This window comes from Zonotrichia albicollis, chromosome 1, assembly GCF_047830755.1.
Source record: "Zonotrichia albicollis isolate bZonAlb1 chromosome 1, bZonAlb1.hap1, whole genome shotgun sequence".
Classification (NCBI taxonomy): domain Eukaryota; kingdom Metazoa; phylum Chordata; class Aves; order Passeriformes; family Passerellidae; genus Zonotrichia; species Zonotrichia albicollis.
The window spans coordinates 61,074,149-61,092,262 of NC_133819.1; the positions used below are offsets into that span (position 1 = coordinate 61,074,149).

Genomic DNA, 18,114 nt, shown 5'->3' on the forward strand with positions numbered 1-18,114 from the left:
AATAATTCTAGGGAAATTCTTAATTTTTATATAATATGTGCATACAAAATTGCAACTTCCTACTTTTCAAAGGATTCTTTGTAAGATTTTGTTAGGTAGAAGTTACTTTGCAAAGCTTAAAGCAGGCACAAGTGACTGAGTTTTGACCAAAGTACAGACTTTATATTTCCACTGTGCTTTTTCAACCTGCTTTCCTGACGTATTTTCTTGTGTGCGCAGGCCTTTGAGCCTCACTTTCTACACCACTCATCAGTATCTTGGTTTTAATTATGAAAACATTATAGTTTAATTCTTACAATTCTACACAAAAACATTCAGTGAGCCAAGAAGATTTGCCTGTAGGACCTGATGCCTTGAAAGGCTACCTAGAACAGAGGCTAGGCAGTGTTAAATGAATAAAGGAGGTATTTATTAAAAAGGCCTTCAAAGGGTACACCTTGGGCAGTACAAGAGCCTAGCCAAGGCTACACCCAACATTGATGACAGGTCACATGTTCCCACACTTTTAGAAGTTTTGGCCCACTTACATACTGGGGTTAATTGCCCAGTTACAGCTTCAGGTAATGAAGTCCCATCCTCCCACGCTCCTCAATTCGCTGTTGTTTACACTTTTTGGGCCTTCAGCTGCAGTGGCATCCTTGCTTCTTGGGCTGGAAAAGGATTCTTTTGTCTAACTAAACTGTGAAGAGAACTTGCTAACACTTTATATGAAATTCAGAGTTATATACTAATGCAGCACAGAATCTGGAACATATGGCAGGTAAAACTTAAGGCATCAGACCCATGTAAACATTGGACTAACAATGGTCCTCTCCTTCCCAGAAACTATTATCCATTATCTCAATTTTACACATGTGGAATGCTTTTTAAGCTAAGGCAAAACACTGGAATATTCAGTAAGAAAATTCCTCTAAGTGCATGTAAACTGACTAACTTACTCCTTTCATACTTTTATACCTTAGGGAGGATGATTGAAAGAAGATGTACTGTTACTCAGAATTAGGAAGTTTAATTTTTATGAAACTGTATTTAAAGTCATCTCTTACAAGGTGAATCCTGGGACTGTCTCATTTTCTCCCCAGCAAGCTAATCCCAAACCATTTAAAAATAGTAATTAACAAAACTAGAAATTCATTCCCTGTATGTGACTGAGCAGATGGAGCGCATGGTGCTCTACCCTAGGGATGGATGAGGAGGCAACTGAGAGCTTCTGGATTAAGAACAAAGACAGAACAGGTAAAGACAACATTTTAGTAGGTGTCTTCTAGAGACCACCTGAACAGGAAATGCACGCAGAAAGATGCAGCTGCTCTTCTCTGTCTTCTCTTTACAGACAGAGAAGAGCAGTTTCACATTCTCAAGCCCTGGTCTTCCTGGTGAACCTTTGCCACCCTGGTATCTGCTGGAGGAGCAACACAAAAGGACATAGGCAATCCTGGAGGGACCTGCAGCACTTTGATAACAGCTTCCTCCTCTAATTACTCTGGAGGAAGCCCATGACACAAGATGCTCTGCTAAACCTCATACTCACCAAGCAAGGAGGAACTCACTGGGGATGGGAAGGTCAACACAGCCTTGACTGCAGTAACCATAAGATGGTGAAGTTCAAGGCCCTGAGAGCAGGGGGGAAGGTAGCAAGCAGCTCATAACCCTGGAATTCAGAATGGATTCAGCCACTTCAAGAAGTGCTTGAAAGAGTCCCATGGAATAAGGTCTTGGGGAGAAGAGGGACCCAAAAAAGCTGGCTAGTACTCAAGGATCACCTACTCCAAATTCAAGAGATTCCCATCCAATGGGATGGCTCTGACTGGACAAACAAGGAGCTGTTCAAACTCGGGCACAAAACAGAAGTGCACAGAGGGTAGAAAAAAGACAGGTAACCTGGGGAAATACAAAAACATTGTCCAAGCTTCCAAGGATAAAGCTAGGACAGCTACAGCCAAATGTAATTGAATCCAGCCAGGGAAGTCAGAGACAAGAAGTTTTAAGTACATAGGCGAGATAAGGAAGACAAGGGAAAATGGGGTCTCATTGAATAACACAGGTGATATAGTTACACAGGACATGGAAAAGGCTGAGGTGCTGGATGCCTTTGCTTCAGTCTTGATTAGCAACACTGACTTTCAGGAGTCCCAGGTCTCAGAGAACAGGAAAAAAGCCTAAAGCAAGGAAGATGAGTGAGGAAACACTTAAGCAAACCAAATACTTATTTATATATATATATATATATATATATCTTTCATATAGTGTAATATTGCATATATAATAAAGTAATTATAATAGGTAATAAAATATGTATTATATATTGGTAATATTCTATTATATATATATTTGCATGTAAAAATATAAAAAAGCTTTTGGGCCCTGATAGGATGCATCCACAAGTGCTGAGGAACCTGTCAGATGTCATTGCAAAGTCACTTCCAATAATCTTGGATAAATCATGGCAATTGGGTAAGTGAATAAAGATTTGAGGAAATCAAATGGCTTTCCTCCTTTCCAAGAAGGAGGACCCAGGGAACCTGCCCTTAGCTTTCAGTCTCATCACAGTCCCTGGAAGAGTGGTTCATCTTTAGAAATCTTTTCCAAAAAAGGACAAGAAAATTATGAGAAGTAGTCAAGCATGGCTTCACCAAAGGGATGTCCTACTTGACCAACCTGATAAACTACTAAGATTGAAAAGCCGACCTGGTAGATGAGGGAAGAGCAGTGGATAGTGTCTGCTTGGACTTCAGTAAGGTCTTAGACACTGTCTCCTATAAAACTCTTGTAGGCAAGCCGCTGCTGCAGTAGCTGGATGAGCAAACAGTGAGATGAACTGAATTCTGTTGTAATGGCCAGGTTCAGAGGGTGGTCAGTGGCACAAAGCCTAGTTGGACGTCAGTATACTAGGTCAGTGTACCCCAGAGATCCATACTGGCTTAGTCTTGTTTAACATCTTCATTGATGATGTGGAAGATGGGGAAAAATATTTCCTCAGCAAGTTTGCAGATGACACAAAACTGGAAGGAATGACAACAGGCCAGATGAACATGCCACTGTCCAGTGCAAATTTGAGTGGCTGGAGAAACAGATTGATTAGAACCTCAGGAAGCTCAGCAAGAAGAATTACTAAGTTCTTCACCTGAACAACCTCACTCATCACTACATGTTGGGGGCCACTCCAGGGAAGGAGCCTGGCAGCAAAGAATTTGGGGATCCTGGCGGACGGCAGCGCCGTGCCCTCGCTGCAAAGACAGGTACTGGGCTGCATCAGGCAAAGTGCTGCCAGCACATCAAGGGAGGAGATTCTTCCCCTCCCTCAGCACTGGGGAGGCCACACCTGGAGCAGTGTGTCCAGTGCAAGAGAGACATGGCCATGCTGAATAGAGTCCAATGAAGGGCCATGAGGATGATGAAGGGACTGAAGTATCTCTCCTACAAGGAAAGAATGAGATAGGTGGGACTTCTCAGCCTGGAGAAGACAAGGTACAAGCAGGATCTTATTAATGTCTATGAACCTGAAGGGAGGTTGCAAAGACGAATGAGCCAGGCTGTCTTCAGTGGTGCCCAGTCACAGGACTAGAGGTAATGGGCTCAAACTGAAACACAGAAGGTGCCACCTCAACATCAGGAAACACTTTTAACTTGAGGATGACTGAGCATAGGCATGAGCTGTCCAGGAAGATTGTGGCATCTCCACCCTTTGAGACATTTAAAACCTGTCTGGACGTGACCCTGAGCAAGCAGCTGTAGGTGGCCATGCTTAAGCAGGAGGGAGTTCTGCTGGCAGAGCAACACCCTGAACAGTATTCAGTCAAATACAGTATTTTTTTTTTTAAAAAGCAAGATTACAAACACAAGGGGTAAGCATTAGAAGGCTTACATTTTTTCAACTCACTATATATTTAATACAAAAACCTGAAACCATTTCTATTCCTCTTAGATTTTCTATGTTGAGCCTTATTGTATACAAGAATATATATTAAAGCAGTTCCTAACTTTTTTGGATGCCAGGAAAGGGAGGGAGGGAAGCAAGAGACTGAATATTAGATTTCTATTGGAAAGGTACACCACATACTTTACACTGGCTATACAATAAATTGGTATCAATACAGTTAAGAAGTAAACTCTAATAGGGAAAGGGAATAAAAAGCCCTAAACCTGCTACTGTGTAACAAGTTTTTAGTTAGACACTCCCTCTTTTCTTTGGCAGGTGATGCCCAGATTTCTGCACTGCCTTGGAATCACTTGGCATGGAACACCATTAAGGGATGTGTTCAGACCACATTAGAAAATATTGCATAACTAGGAGTAATAATAAACAAACATCTCCTATACACCATTGCAAGTCATTGCAAGAGTATTGGAGCCTTTAGTACATTAGGCTTTATGACAAGAAATATTCATCAATGTTTAAAATGGTGTAAAAGCACTGCCACACTGCAGAAAACATAACCAAAGTTTCACAATAAAATAAACTGTGCTAATATTAAAAGTTAGGAGTTTCCAGAAAGTTATGTGAGAATACAGCATGGAAAATGCTTTCCAAATTATTGTTAAAAGCATGCACTTAAAAAAAAAAAGTTTAAAACAAACATGAGAAAACTTAGTCTTCACAATGATGTTTGCAAAAATCTTTATCTGTTATTTAGTTTAGTATGACAATCTAGAAATATATTTTCTCTTATTATTATTATTAATGGACATTAAGAAAAAACATTATACAAAATAATCTCTTCACAAAACACAGCAGTTATTACAGGTTAAGATCCATATTATACCAAATTACATTGATTTCTCTCAGACTAGATCAACACTTTGTAATAAAACCACTGCGTAGTAAAACCACAAGACATTACTTTATTCTTAGACTTCCAATAAGACAGGCCTGTGTTTAAACATACTCCTGTCCAATGCTTTTACAATCTTTTCTAATTAAATTTGTAAATTACATTATCATGGTTTTAACAGAGAGCTTTATGTAGCATTGTGTATTGCTCTCGGACAACTAATTAATGATGTATTTTAACACCACCCAGTGTGACCACAGTCTGACAGCTGAAATTGAGAGTACAAGATATCACAAAGTAACACATCCCTTTTACTTCCTACAAAGTTAACAAGTGTCTGATTTGGAAAATAGTATCTCTTATAAACAACAGTAACACAGTAAACAGAGTAAAATCTTTCATGAAGAAACACATTAATGCAAGAGAATCATGGGAGAGATTTGATGGAGAAAAATTCATAGATATGCCTAATGTTAAAATCTATTTTGTTAATGTGGTAATATTTGCGGAATACATTGATCTTCTAATCATAATTTCTTTAATATTTGTTTACCATTATATTAAAGACAAGGCAAGGGTTGTTTTTTTTTCCTACAATTGGTATCCACATTTGCACTTTCAAATATGGAGCTTCACCAAGTAGTGAAGATAATGAGCATAAGCATCATCGTGTTTGGTAAGCCTGACTTCAAAATACAGCCTGCGAACTGGCAAGCAATTTATTCTGTTTCAAAAGCAATTTTGCTATTGTGTTGGAAAATTGTACTTCAGTATTTAAAAACAGTAAGATAATGAATAATGGATTTTTCATAACTAGGATGAGAACAAAAATCTTTGTGTCTTTGTTACCTAGTATTTTGCTGCACTTAATTGCTTGAAGTGCTGATTTTCCTTGAGTGACAAATCAATTAAGTATAATCCTAGAAACTTGTATTAAAACAGGGAAGCACTGAAAGCAACATGAATAAAGAAGCCAGAGTGGAGACATCAAAACTCTCAGCACGACTGCTACTAAATCAGGTATGAAGAAAACTATCTTGACAAAATACGGTTTCCTAAGAAAAAAGGAACATTAATATTAAACAACTTTCCACAAAATCTGACTACTATTAGGAATCTCATTGAACAGATAAACAAAGTCATGTACAATAAATACTTTTAAGTGAAATTTTGATATAAATATCTACTGTGAAAATGATGCCTCAAGTCACATGTACTGACGTCATTCCACTTTAAGGGCTGTTTGCCAGAGGAGATGCAGATGCAGAGTTTCATAGGTACCATAACGGGTAATGAAAGACATTTTAAGTTATTTAAATCTACTTTGGTTACCTATTCAGGTCCATAATTATTTCTATATTTTCTGCCAGCTTCCCATTACTCTAAAGGAGCAATATCCAAGGGTGCAGCAGGAAGGTGCAAGACACAGGGCAATTGTGACTGCATGCTCTTCTGGTTTTACTCACTCAACAAATGCAGAAGCAGTATTTATGAAGAGGGTTGTTTTATCTGCTCGATCAAAAGACCCAGGCAGGAATATAAGCACTGTGTCAGATCCTGCATAAATATTTGTTCCTCATCACCTATCAGTTTTGCTATAGATGATCATCCACAAGAAGGAAAACAAAGCTGATGCTTTAAAGCAGTATTTCTCAAACCTAGTGAGGGAGGAAAAAGGAATGCATGGTCATGAGTGTATGCATGAATTGGAACCAGGAGATGGCTGTGGGATGCAGAGTATCATGGAAGAGAGGCTGCAGCAGAAAGTCTTGAGCAAAAAAGCTGAGAAACACTAGCTGAGCTGCTGCCACCCAATGCTGTGACCATGTTACATCCTGCTGAGAGCTGGTGGTTTGGCTGAGTGGCTGCCACAGGACTCCCTCTGCTTCCCATCACGGGCACAGGACAGAGTGACCTGTGCAATCTGTCCCACTCATACCCTATCCTGCTCTACCTCCAACCTATGTGAACACTTTCCCAGTCTGAGGATAAAGGAGGAATCTGCCAAATTGTAGAGAAGCATCAGTAGAAAAAAATGAAGAAAGTGACAGGCATTTCCATATGAAGGGCAAAATTGTTTCTTAAAGGATGAACCACCAAATCAACAACTGCTGTAGACTGCCTGTATCACTGACAAAACTGTCCAGATCACATCCTCTAATGAAGAAAAAATTCCCAGGAAACTGCAGCTGCATAGATTTTATTTAGCAAGGCACATTCATTCATAACCATGTTTATAACTAAACAATGTAGTTTTGTGTAACTCTTCTTAAACAAATAACCACTGTATCCATAAAACAAATTGCTTTGCTACAAACTTACCCAATAAAAATCAAGTTACAAATAATTATTTCCCTCAAATATTACCCTGCATTTCTAAGAATTAAAAATTACATTTTTCCTCTAATTTCAAACACCTCTATGCTTCACACAGCAGTAAATTCTGTTAATCTACGAAGCAATCATGCTGTTCCTAGATTAAAAGAGAAGCTGAAAATGGAAAAATCTTCTACAGCTAAATACCTGAAATTTAAAGATTTTTCTTCGACCTCTTCCCAAAAAACACAGAAAAGGTATTTCTAAAGTTTTTACAATTGATCAGAACTTGCTGTTGTTTATATTCAGCTTCAGCTGTGCCTCTAATGCAAGTATAACACCCTAATCAGTGTTTCTTGGGAAGTGTCTGAACACAGGTCCTGACCTGAAAAAAAAGAATCAGACACACAAAATACTGCTATTACAAATTTTTATGGAGTAACCACAGTTAATACTAACAGCTTTTAAGGATGCTGGATATTTCTAGAGCAGAACATTTACATCGAGGCTCTTTTAAAAACAATACAATATTCTTGCCATAGTGCATGTTTATCCACTGAACAACAAAATATAAGGAAAAAGTACTTCTACTGCATGCAGGCAAGTTTATCACTGTGTCACTGAGATGAGTAAGACCAAACTCTGCAATAAGTCCAAATGAATCATTGCCTCCCTGCCCCAAATGATACAGAGAGATAATACGGAAAACCACAAGGCAGCATTGTTGAACTACTACTACTATAAAAAAATTAAACAGCAACAACCAACCAACCCAGAAACAACAACAAAAAACCCCCACCACAAAACCAAACAAACAAAAAAACAAGCTAAACAAACAAAAAACTCCAAACAAACAAAAAGCTGGTATCTTCAGCCTTGCAGAACTAAGGGAAACTCCCTTACATCTGTTCAGATAAAGGTCTACAAGCATAATAGAAACTTATTACCACAGCAGCTCCCTTTCATCAGTAGCTTTTAAAACAGATACTAAAACAACAGGTTCCACCGGAGAAAAATCAAATATTCTGAATGCTATTTGCCTTCTCTTTCTCCTACATCACACTTTCTTACTAGAACAAGATAGAGAAGAAGCAAATTGAGAAGACATGTAATGGAGCCTCCATGATAAAAGGCACCCATCCTTATTACCCCTTGCTCACCTTACAAAGCGCTATGCATACCTTAACACAAGATCTTTTTCAACCCATGACAAGATGAGTGAGTCTCTTGTATTTAACAAATAGATACCAGAAATACCTAAGTACACAGTAGGACCTCAGGAAACATCATCTACATTCAGCAGAACCCTTTTTTAATTAGTAGGGTATGTCATTGATCAGAACAACAGGGCCATTTTATCACTGTCACTGGGTATTGTTATTGACATTGTAGCCCAATCAATTGTTTTCCCTCCCTCTTCTTAGCAATCCAAATGCCTGCCCAAGCAATACAAATCACTGTATTTAGATACTATAGGTACAAATCAGGAAGGCATGCAAAAATAATAGCTTAAACATGCAGTCACTTGTGCTTCTGCAAACAATAGTAACACCTACAATAGTTATTTGAAGTTCTCAAACTTTTTTTCTGCCCAATGATTAAAACACTTCAGATCAGGATAGTTACTGTAAGAATAACTGTGCCAAAAATTATGACTTTCTGTAAACCTATCTTGGTATGAAAGACCATTACTAGTGAACAGAAAAACATAAAGACAACATTTTCCAAATGCACAGTTTACATAATATCAAATTAAAGAACTGAATTAAAAATCACTTTTTTACCAAAATCACCTAAGGTTTGTACGTCATCTAAATTTGTGTTTGCAGATAAAATATGACAAACTGCTTCTCAAGTATGGTGCCAATGAAAATCTTATTGTTCGTAAAATTATTTTACAGTTGCTAACGTCAACAACTTGATATGCATGCCATATGGTTACCTGCATCATTAAATCATTAACTTTGCTTTGAAAAGTAAAAGCCCCAGAACCTAGCAATGACAACACACACTGCATAAAAGGTCTGAAAATATTCACATACGGCAAGACTATTTTTCAAGACTTATATATCAAACTCCTTGGACCTTGGTTCCAGGCAGAAGTTTCAGAACCTGCAGCTATCCTAAATAAGGTGTCAGTTCCAACCAGCGTGATTAACCTATAAACACAGTTTTTAGCAGAAGAAAAAAAAAAAAACCCACACTAAAAAATCCAAACAAACAAAAAAAACCCTCCAAAAAAAAACAAACCCAAAAAAGTCCAGGAATGGGAATACATGAACTACTGCTTTTTTACAAAAACTGGAGAATTAGTTTCTCCATAACTTGAGATCTTGAAAACAGACCCAACTCAACCACTGTTACACAAATACAGCATCCCAAGTACAAAGCTGCCACACAAACAACCTTGTTGGAAGAATCAGAATTCAGAGATGAGATCTAAGACTAAGCCTAAAAGTCACTGAGTGACATAGTTAAAAATAACAGGGATGAACCTCTGTCCAAAATCACAATCTAGGAAAGGCTAATAAACAAAGAGCATTATGTTCTGCAAGACAGTATATCAATGTTGATTTTTTTTTTAATGAAAAAGAGACAAACACTTTGAATTTCAGGTCAAGTCTATAAAAAAGGGAGGGGTAAGAGTTCTCCTGGAAAAGAACAAAGGACATACATGATTGATCCACTTTGCAAGAATGCATGAAAGTGCAGACAACTCTCCTAAGGACTATTCTAGAGAGACTTCTTTGTACAGCATTTGATCCTTTCCTCCTTATGCTGAAACAGAAGACAGAGGTGTATTGTAATGAATATATATATTCAAATACATCAGCATAACATACAGCTGTGTAATTTAATGTGTTCTTATTCCCAATACACTAAAACATCTACATATCAGCACCTGCAGCCTGAAACATTTCCCAGGAATAACATATTTAGCTGTTCAAGGTTCATGACGTTTCTAGCAAGTATCAGAGCAACCTGCAACATTTGCAGCTTTTGGGGTCAGAGTAACTACTGATACATCTCACTTTGAGTTGCTACCTCCAGCAAAGATTTCTGTCCTACAGAGACAGAAGACTCATCTGTAATGGTGCATCCATTTTGCTGCCATTTCTGTTTGCTTGTCACAGAGTAAAGGAAACACCACAGGAACCAGGATGAGTTAGGAGTTTTATCCACAAGGAAGTGCAGGCGTGCCAGTACACATATGGAGAATTAATAAGCAGCACCCACTCCCACACACTCCCACAGCTGCTTAACTTCCAGGAGTTTCATTGATCACGTCCAGAGTAGCAGAATGAATAGCATTAACAATGCTATTTCTACAAAAAAAACCCCAAAACCAAAACCAAACAAACAAACACCAAAAGAAACCAAATAAAAAACCCCAGCAAAACCATAGATATTTATAGTTTCTGCATTTAACAAGTTACTGCTTCTGGTCAAACAACAGATGTTGGAAGAAGTTTGCAAAAGCAGTTTTAAAACACAGATGTTCAAAAGTAAATTCAGTTTCATCTTTGGAATTTTTTATCACAGAAACTATATTAAAATTCAAATTAATGCCAATATTGTCAGCCATTCAGCCTCATCCATCATTTTCAAGCTCATTTTCAGGATAAAATATGTAGAGCCATTCAATTAACAGGTGTTTTGAGGAGAAGATGAAATTGAAACCTGTATAACTCTGGCCAGATACTGTAAGAACTTTTGCTCTAAACATTCAGAAATACCCAGGGAAGGAGATTGATAGAAACTAGCAGCATTTCACAAAACTGTACAAAGTACCAAATATCACTGCATATAGCCCATTCAATGGGTAAACTCCACTAATATGTATTAATACTTGGGAGGTTTGAACAATTATGGACATTTTGAAAGGATTTCCAGACCTGCACTTATAGCAATATAAGTCATGAGCTTTCTGGGAACAGCATTCTACAGGAGATGTTAGGTCCTAAAAGCTCTGATTGTTACATGGTCTTACCGAATAATATTTTTTTGTGATTTGGAGACATTATTCTTAGTTATTATACATGAAATATCAAAATCTACTGGACTACAAAGAATAACATCTAGACTGCGAAATCCACGTTGCCATTTAGAATTAGGACACAATTCTAACAAACAACTGAAAGGCAGCAGGAAAATAAAGGTATTTTAACCACGTTCATATCAGACTGTCAGAAATTAAAAATTCCACAGCATTACAGTACCTGCCTTGACTAATATCTATTGACATTTTTATCTCTTTTTTGGTGGTTCAATGTGGAACCTAGCCAAACATTCTGAGAAATCATAACCATAAGGACTACAAGATTGCTGGGAACCACTTTCATTCAAATCAAAAGCACTAGAACAGTATTACTACATTAAATAATCTTACTTTTTGTGTACTACAAAAAATGAAGTTTTGAAATTTGTAAGTATCAGGGAATCGTGAATTTTCATTGAATTTCAAGTTCTGCAGACTTCCATTCCCTTTTGTCAGGAACAGATTTCATTTTTTTCTATTATATGTACTTCACATTAAATAAGCTACAGTTCACAAATTGTTAAGCAACAAGTATTCTACATTTACCTGCACAAAAGACACATTATCCTATTACTTGGTTCATTTTTCCTTCGTGTGCAAGCTTCTAATTTGCTAATGACATAAAAGAATTCTCAAATAGCAGAATAGTCAGTTGCCTCAAAACAGAGTTGGTCCATCAGTGGCAAACTGCAGAGACAAGCAAAAGCAGTTGACCTGCTCTACAATTTGCCCTACAACAACCACTTAATATATCCAGCTGTGTATCCATAAATACACTACTGTGGCCCACACCATGAACAAGGACAGATTTCTTTTATGAATATCTGGAGTGCAAGTGAATTTATGTCACATAAGGGAGAGCTGGAAGGATGTGATGGTCTGGTACCAGCCCAGGAGTCCCAATACCTCTTGCCTCAGCCCAATTAGGCCAAATACGATCATGCACTGACAGCAGCAAGCATAGAACACCTGAATAAACCAGGTATATTGTTTATGGATAAATGATAGTTGACTACTGTTTAGCTCCTTATCAGCTTCAAAATTTCACCAGGCCTCTTTTCCTGCCACCCACCTCACATGACAGCAAAGTCAACTTCCTTCCTGTGGTCAGCAGTTGATTACTCCGTGGTTGATGATGACAAACACAAGTCAAACAGATGAGAATTAAGCCTCACTGCACATTTAAGGTGAACCTGAATGCTCTCTGGTCCTCTCTCTCCCTCACCATGTAAACAAAAAGCAGCAATTATTTTCCTGTAGATAACAATCTTCAAGCTGAAGGACAAGGTGCTGAAACAAGTGCTGAACCAATCAGTTTTTTCCCCCAAGCCTTTTACAACTACACAAATTGAATATACTAAACAATAGCAAGGATTTTTCAAATTCATTTTAAGGTGAACAACTTTTTCCTCCAAGACAGATTTCCCTGATTGTTGATAGCAACACATGAATAGTTCTCTGTCCATCTGAGGTAGAGAAAGATGAGAGAAAATGTAAAAACTGAATTTCTACTGCAAAAGTAATAAGTTGTGCTTAAACATCAGAAATAAAAGCAGAACAAGATGCATGTGTTCATTGAACCATAGGTAATATTTAATATGTATTTTAATATATTTTAACAGGCCTTAACACATAAAGTATGAATATATAAAAATACATAATCTTCTCATGTTTATTTATATATAAAAGTACATTGCAGGACATTTAATGATTCTTAGCTGGCTACAATTTTATACAGAAGTGTGCATATTATTGGAGTTTCTTTAGGTATGTATAGGAAAATGTATTCCAGCTTTAAAATATGCACTATCGGTGTGTCTAAATAAATCCCAAAAGCACAACGTGCACTACAGACAAACAGTGAGTGTGACAAACAATGAGTATGATAATCTTTGTCCTCACTGCAAAGTGAGCTACACAAACACTGGCAGAGTCCTACAGACTGCTTAGCTCAAGCAAAAGAAGTCATTCTACAAATTAGCTGCAAGGCCAATAAGGGTTGGCAACTGATGAGTTGTACTAACTGAGGTTGCACAGCAGCAGACCAATTAACTGGAGTTAAAAACACTACCACACTAAAGTTAAGGATGTGTGTATGACTTCCAAAATACTGTAAATTCTTCACTGAAAAAATAAATCACACCAAGTCAAAAAGTCTTGAAGGTCCAGAAACAACAGCACTGGATTAAACCCAACATGCCAGCTCCAGTATGTTTTAATAGGTGTTTGTTTCTAGACATCTTCAGAGATATTTATTACACCCTTTTAGGCAAAATCCTCAAGCATACATGCACATGATAGGTTTCTGCATATCAGAGACCTCAGTGACTTCACTTCAACACTCTCATAAGTATCTGACATCAGGACCTTTGCTGCAGTTTCCACAGGAATGCAAGGCTTCTTCAGAGTCTGTGCTGAAGATAAAGATTAGAAAAGCAGGATGAATCATTCATAAAGAGATAGAAGCTGTAGTTCAATTACAAGCTTAGAGCCACAAGACTTACAAGTTGTAATTCCACTATTTGCACTGCTCTATTTCCCCTTTGACTCTACACAAGACAGCTGTGGTAGACTCCACACAAGCATTGCCATGTTTTTATTGCAGGTCCATAGGACACCTTCCAGAGGTGCTCTCACAAATCCAAGGTAAGGTATTCTTGAAGGAGAATGACCAACTTACTCAATCCACATCAAGAAAAATAAAACCAATAAAGTGAATGAAGAGGCTGGTGTAAGTATTCTGATTCTCAGAGCTCAGATAAGCAATTCATTAATCAAGCGATCAAATATGAAGAAACACAATAAATGAGCCTGTCAATTTTTAAAGCTTTTATATACCTACAAGAAGCTGCACAAAAGTAACTAAAAACACAGATAATCACTTTTATGGAGGATCAATATGTTAAATACACAGATTATAAAAGACCCTAACTCTAAAAGATGTCATCTAAACTGGAAGGAATATAATCCACAATCTTTGGAGGGCAATGTTGATCAAATACAGAGGGCAAGAAGCAAATCTGTAATGAGTTGGTAGCTCCTTGCTAGTTCCTACAGTTTGCCAAATCTGCTTATAAAGGGCCACAATCAAACAGTTTGTCTAAAGAACCACAATGACACCTGCACACACACCTTCAATTAACTGTGTAACCATCTGACTTATGGACTCAAGCCATCCCATCTACAGCATCACCAGAACACTCCTGGTTAACCTACAGAAGTCCCAGTACCTTTGATAGTCTGGACTAAACTTTTGCCTACCAAATCCTCCTCTTTATTCCCAAGCCAAACACCTACTGAGAAGCAAATTTCAGTAAGAGCATTCTCTGATTCAATTCTCTAAGGCAAAGGGTTAATGATGATGACACTGCCCTACCTCAAGACAGAGGACAAACCTACAACAAGTTGTCAGACATTCAAGTATTAATGAGATGGGGAAGGTTAACAGTATGGCAGACAGTCCTACAAATTTGAGAATGTTCATTAAAAAAACCCTTTATCTAGTTTAAGAATCAAGACAACATAACGTAAGCCTAACCTATTTTGCACAGCTTTAAACTACCTTCTTTTTGGTTATCGCATCCAGACAAAGAAGTAAATACATTTAATTCATTATGAAACAGATTTATCACATTTTATTCATTATGAAACAGATTTATCACTGTATTTGAACTAGAAAAAGAGCACCAACTATCTGTTCTTAGCAAGTCCATTTGCTTCAGATCCTACAACTGCTCCCTCCAGTCCTTCTACCCACAAACAATGCTCTACAAGAACCAAAACAGGAAAGAAACATGTAATTAGTAAATAGAATCACATAATCCACTGTAAGAGTGCTATCCAATGGAGATACCAAAATTATGGAGCAGAGTTTTTCCATGCTCACAAGAGCATACCTAGAAATTATTCAGAATAATGGGAAGCAAAGCAACGCTCAATTTTTGCCTGGAAACAATTTGATGGCAGATCTTTAAACCGTCTTCTCTAAATTGTTTAAGCCCAATAGAGTATCTTTGAAGGAATTTGAAACCATTTCATTGCCCACTCAGGAATGGTGTCCGTGCTAGCCCCAACAACTAGCTCGCAGCACATTTAGCAAGGACGCCGCGAGCATCCCTCTCCTCGGCGAACTCCTGCCAAGGGACCCGACTTGCGCGGAGTTGCGGGCGGCGGGGCCGGGCGAGCGAAGGCCGCACCCGCGGGCGCGGGGCTTGCGTCGGGAGCAGCGGCCCGAGGGCGCCCTGAGCATCCTCCCGCCGCCACCGCAGCCCGTCCTGGCCCCGGCCCCGCCGCCGGGACACGGGAACGGCGGCCCAGGAGAGGCGGCCACCGCCGCGGAGGCCTGCGAGAGCCATCGACTGCCAACACCCCCCTCCGCCATCCGCGGCGGGGCCGCCGCCCCTTCCCGCCCTCCCCGCGGAGCGGGCGGGCGGTCCCGGATCCCGCCGGGCAGCGGGACTGGGCGAGGGGCGCACGCCGCCCCGCCCGCAGCTGGGGACAGGGGAAGGAGAGGGGAAGCGGGGAGCAGCGGCCGCCGCGCCGGCGCCTCCCGTACCTGCTGTGCCGCTGCGCCGCGGCGGCGCTGCTGTAATAGGCCGCCCTGCGCTGGGCGCTGCGCGGCACCGGGCGCAGCGGGATCTGGTCCGCCATCTTGGGGGCGCCCCCCGCCGCCCAGCCGGGCGCCGCCCCGGCCCTTCTGACGTCACGGCCACGCCGGTGACGTGAGGGCGGGGAGGGCGGGGTCTCGAGGTAAACACGGGGCAGGCGGCGCGCGAGCCCTCAGGGAGCGCTGAGCCCTCGGGGAGTCGCAGTGCGGGAACGGCGGGCGTGAGCCGCGCTCTGCTCATGCTGCTGGGTTGTAGGACACGGCTGGTGCACAGGAAGCTCCACCTGAACACGAGGAAGAACTTCTTTCCTGTGCGGTTGCTCAGACAGGCTGTGGAGTCTCCCGTGATGGAGATACTGAAGCACCCTCTGGACGCAGTGCTGTGCCCTGGGCGGCCCTGCTTGGACAGGGAGGTTGGATACTGTGGTCCCTTCCAACCTGAGCTGTTCTGTGATTCCGTGATTATTCAGCTTCTGAGGTTCCAAGCCTGCCAGTGATGGTTTCCTGCCATTAAACGGAGACAAGTATTGCCACCTGGAAGTGGACGTTCTGTATGTCAGGGGTATTGAACCAGTCTGTGTTACCTCACAGGGTTGATAGATAAGTCACCGCCAGCAAAAGCTGGTTTGGAAGATATGCGTGTTCATAGACCTACTGTAGAATGTTATCTCTTGGTATTGCTCTGAAATTAGATGCTGTGGGGGAGCAAAAGGCCTAGCACCATTACAAATACAGAAGACTTTCCACAGCAGGAGAAAGACAGTTATTTTCTTTTTTTCCTCAATGCCTGTTGCTAAATGAAGTTTGTTTCTATGGCCCAGGCACTTCGGACTGAAGTTTTGCTGTTCCCTGAGCTGTACCTTCACCCAAGGGAAGATGGTCATTGTGGAGGCACCACAACACACAGCTTACAATGAAGGATGCTCCTATCTGCTGGAGTGAAGGTTGCGGAGCACTGGCAGTGCTTTCCAAGTGCAAATTTCTGAGCAGAATTTTGACTTTAAGTGTACTATCTGGATTCTGACAGAACTCTTGAAGTTGAACCAGGAGATGGGAACAACAGTTGCACAGAAAGCACAAGGCTTCTATAGGAATAGAAGGGGAAAAATATGCTGGGCATGTGACAGGACTTTGCAGGGTATTCAAAGGGTCACATGTGGAAATGCCAGAAAGGGGAAAGTTATTTACTTAGCTTTCTAACTCTGTTAATCCTTATAATGTTCTTGGTCTTAGAATAAGAATCAGTTCCCCGGTAGAATCACAGAATTGTAATTTATATTGAAAGAGATGTCTAGACATCACCTAGACCAAGACCTTACATTTAATATCAGATTGTTCATGGCCATGTGCAGTGGAGTATTGAACACCTCCAAGAACAGCACAGTGTTTCCATAACTTCTCTGGGCTACCTGTCACAATCTTTATCTTGTGATAAACAAATTGCTAATAAGTACCCAAAACTTCCCGTGTTCCAACTTGGGAAACACAGGATCAGCCAAAACCATTCATCTCTGAGAAAAGTCTGGCCACCATCTGTCGCAGACATCTTTTCACTGAAAATCCTTTCTTAGGATTTTTTCCCTTCTGAGGAGCTGAGGCCTCAGAAACAAGATGTAAACAATGGTTATCTGCTGCTATGGAATGCATCAGGTGTGTCTGTGATTGGGCCATCTTGAATGTTTACAATTAATGGCCAAGCACAGACCAGATAACTTAGACTCTCTGTCCAAGCCACAAACCTTTGTTATTCATTCCATTCTATTCTTAGCTAGCCTTCTGAGGAAACCTTTCCTTCTGTTCTTTTTAGTTAGTTTTAATCTAATATATATATATATATCATAAAATAATAAATCAAGCCTTCTGAACATGGAGTCAACATTCTCGTCGCTCCCCTCATCCAAGAACCCTGTCACACCATCTTCTTGGTATTGTGCCATTAAGTAGTCTTACTCAACCACAAAGTTTCTTCTTAACTTTTTCTACTCTAAGCTGTGCAGGCTGAGCTTTCAACATACCATGTTCTCCAGCCCCTTGGCCATCTTAGTCAGCTTTTCTCATGGACTCACTTCAGAATGACAATGAGCTAGTGTAATGAGAAGACCAAAACTGGACATGATAACCCAGATAAGGTCCTACAAGTACCAGACAGAAGAGAAGGGTCACTTCCCTCTTGTAGGTGCTGGCTGCACAGTTAGTAATAGTGCCCAGGGTGTGGCTGGATGACTCTGCTCAAGGGTACGTTGCTGTTGCATCCACGATTTATGTGTTTATGTTTATATATTTTATGTTTATGGCAGTTTATTGCGTGTGTGTGGTACTGCCTGTCTCCTGCCTGCTCTGCCGTGATGTACATGCTGGAAATAAGCAAACACAGCCTGCAA

General features: G+C 40.1%; 1 protein-coding gene across 4 annotated transcripts in view; it reads right to left on the reverse strand.

Moving 5' to 3' along the window:
- Window positions 1-16,058, reverse strand: part of ATP9B (ATPase phospholipid transporting 9B (putative)) — a 157,268-nt gene extending 141,210 nt beyond the window's left edge. For 2 of the 4 annotated variants that reach the window (XM_074542469.1, XM_074542488.1), the window contains exon 1: window positions 15,683-16,058. In XM_074542469.1, the coding sequence (XP_074398570.1) occupies window positions 15,683-15,974 (292 nt within the window). In that variant the 5' untranslated portion in view covers window positions 15,975-16,058. The remainder of the gene's footprint in view (window positions 1-15,682) is intronic. The other 2 variants (XM_074542464.1, XM_074542478.1) reach the window with 2 other exon arrangements.
- Between the last annotated feature and the right edge of the window lie 2,056 nt (window positions 16,059-18,114).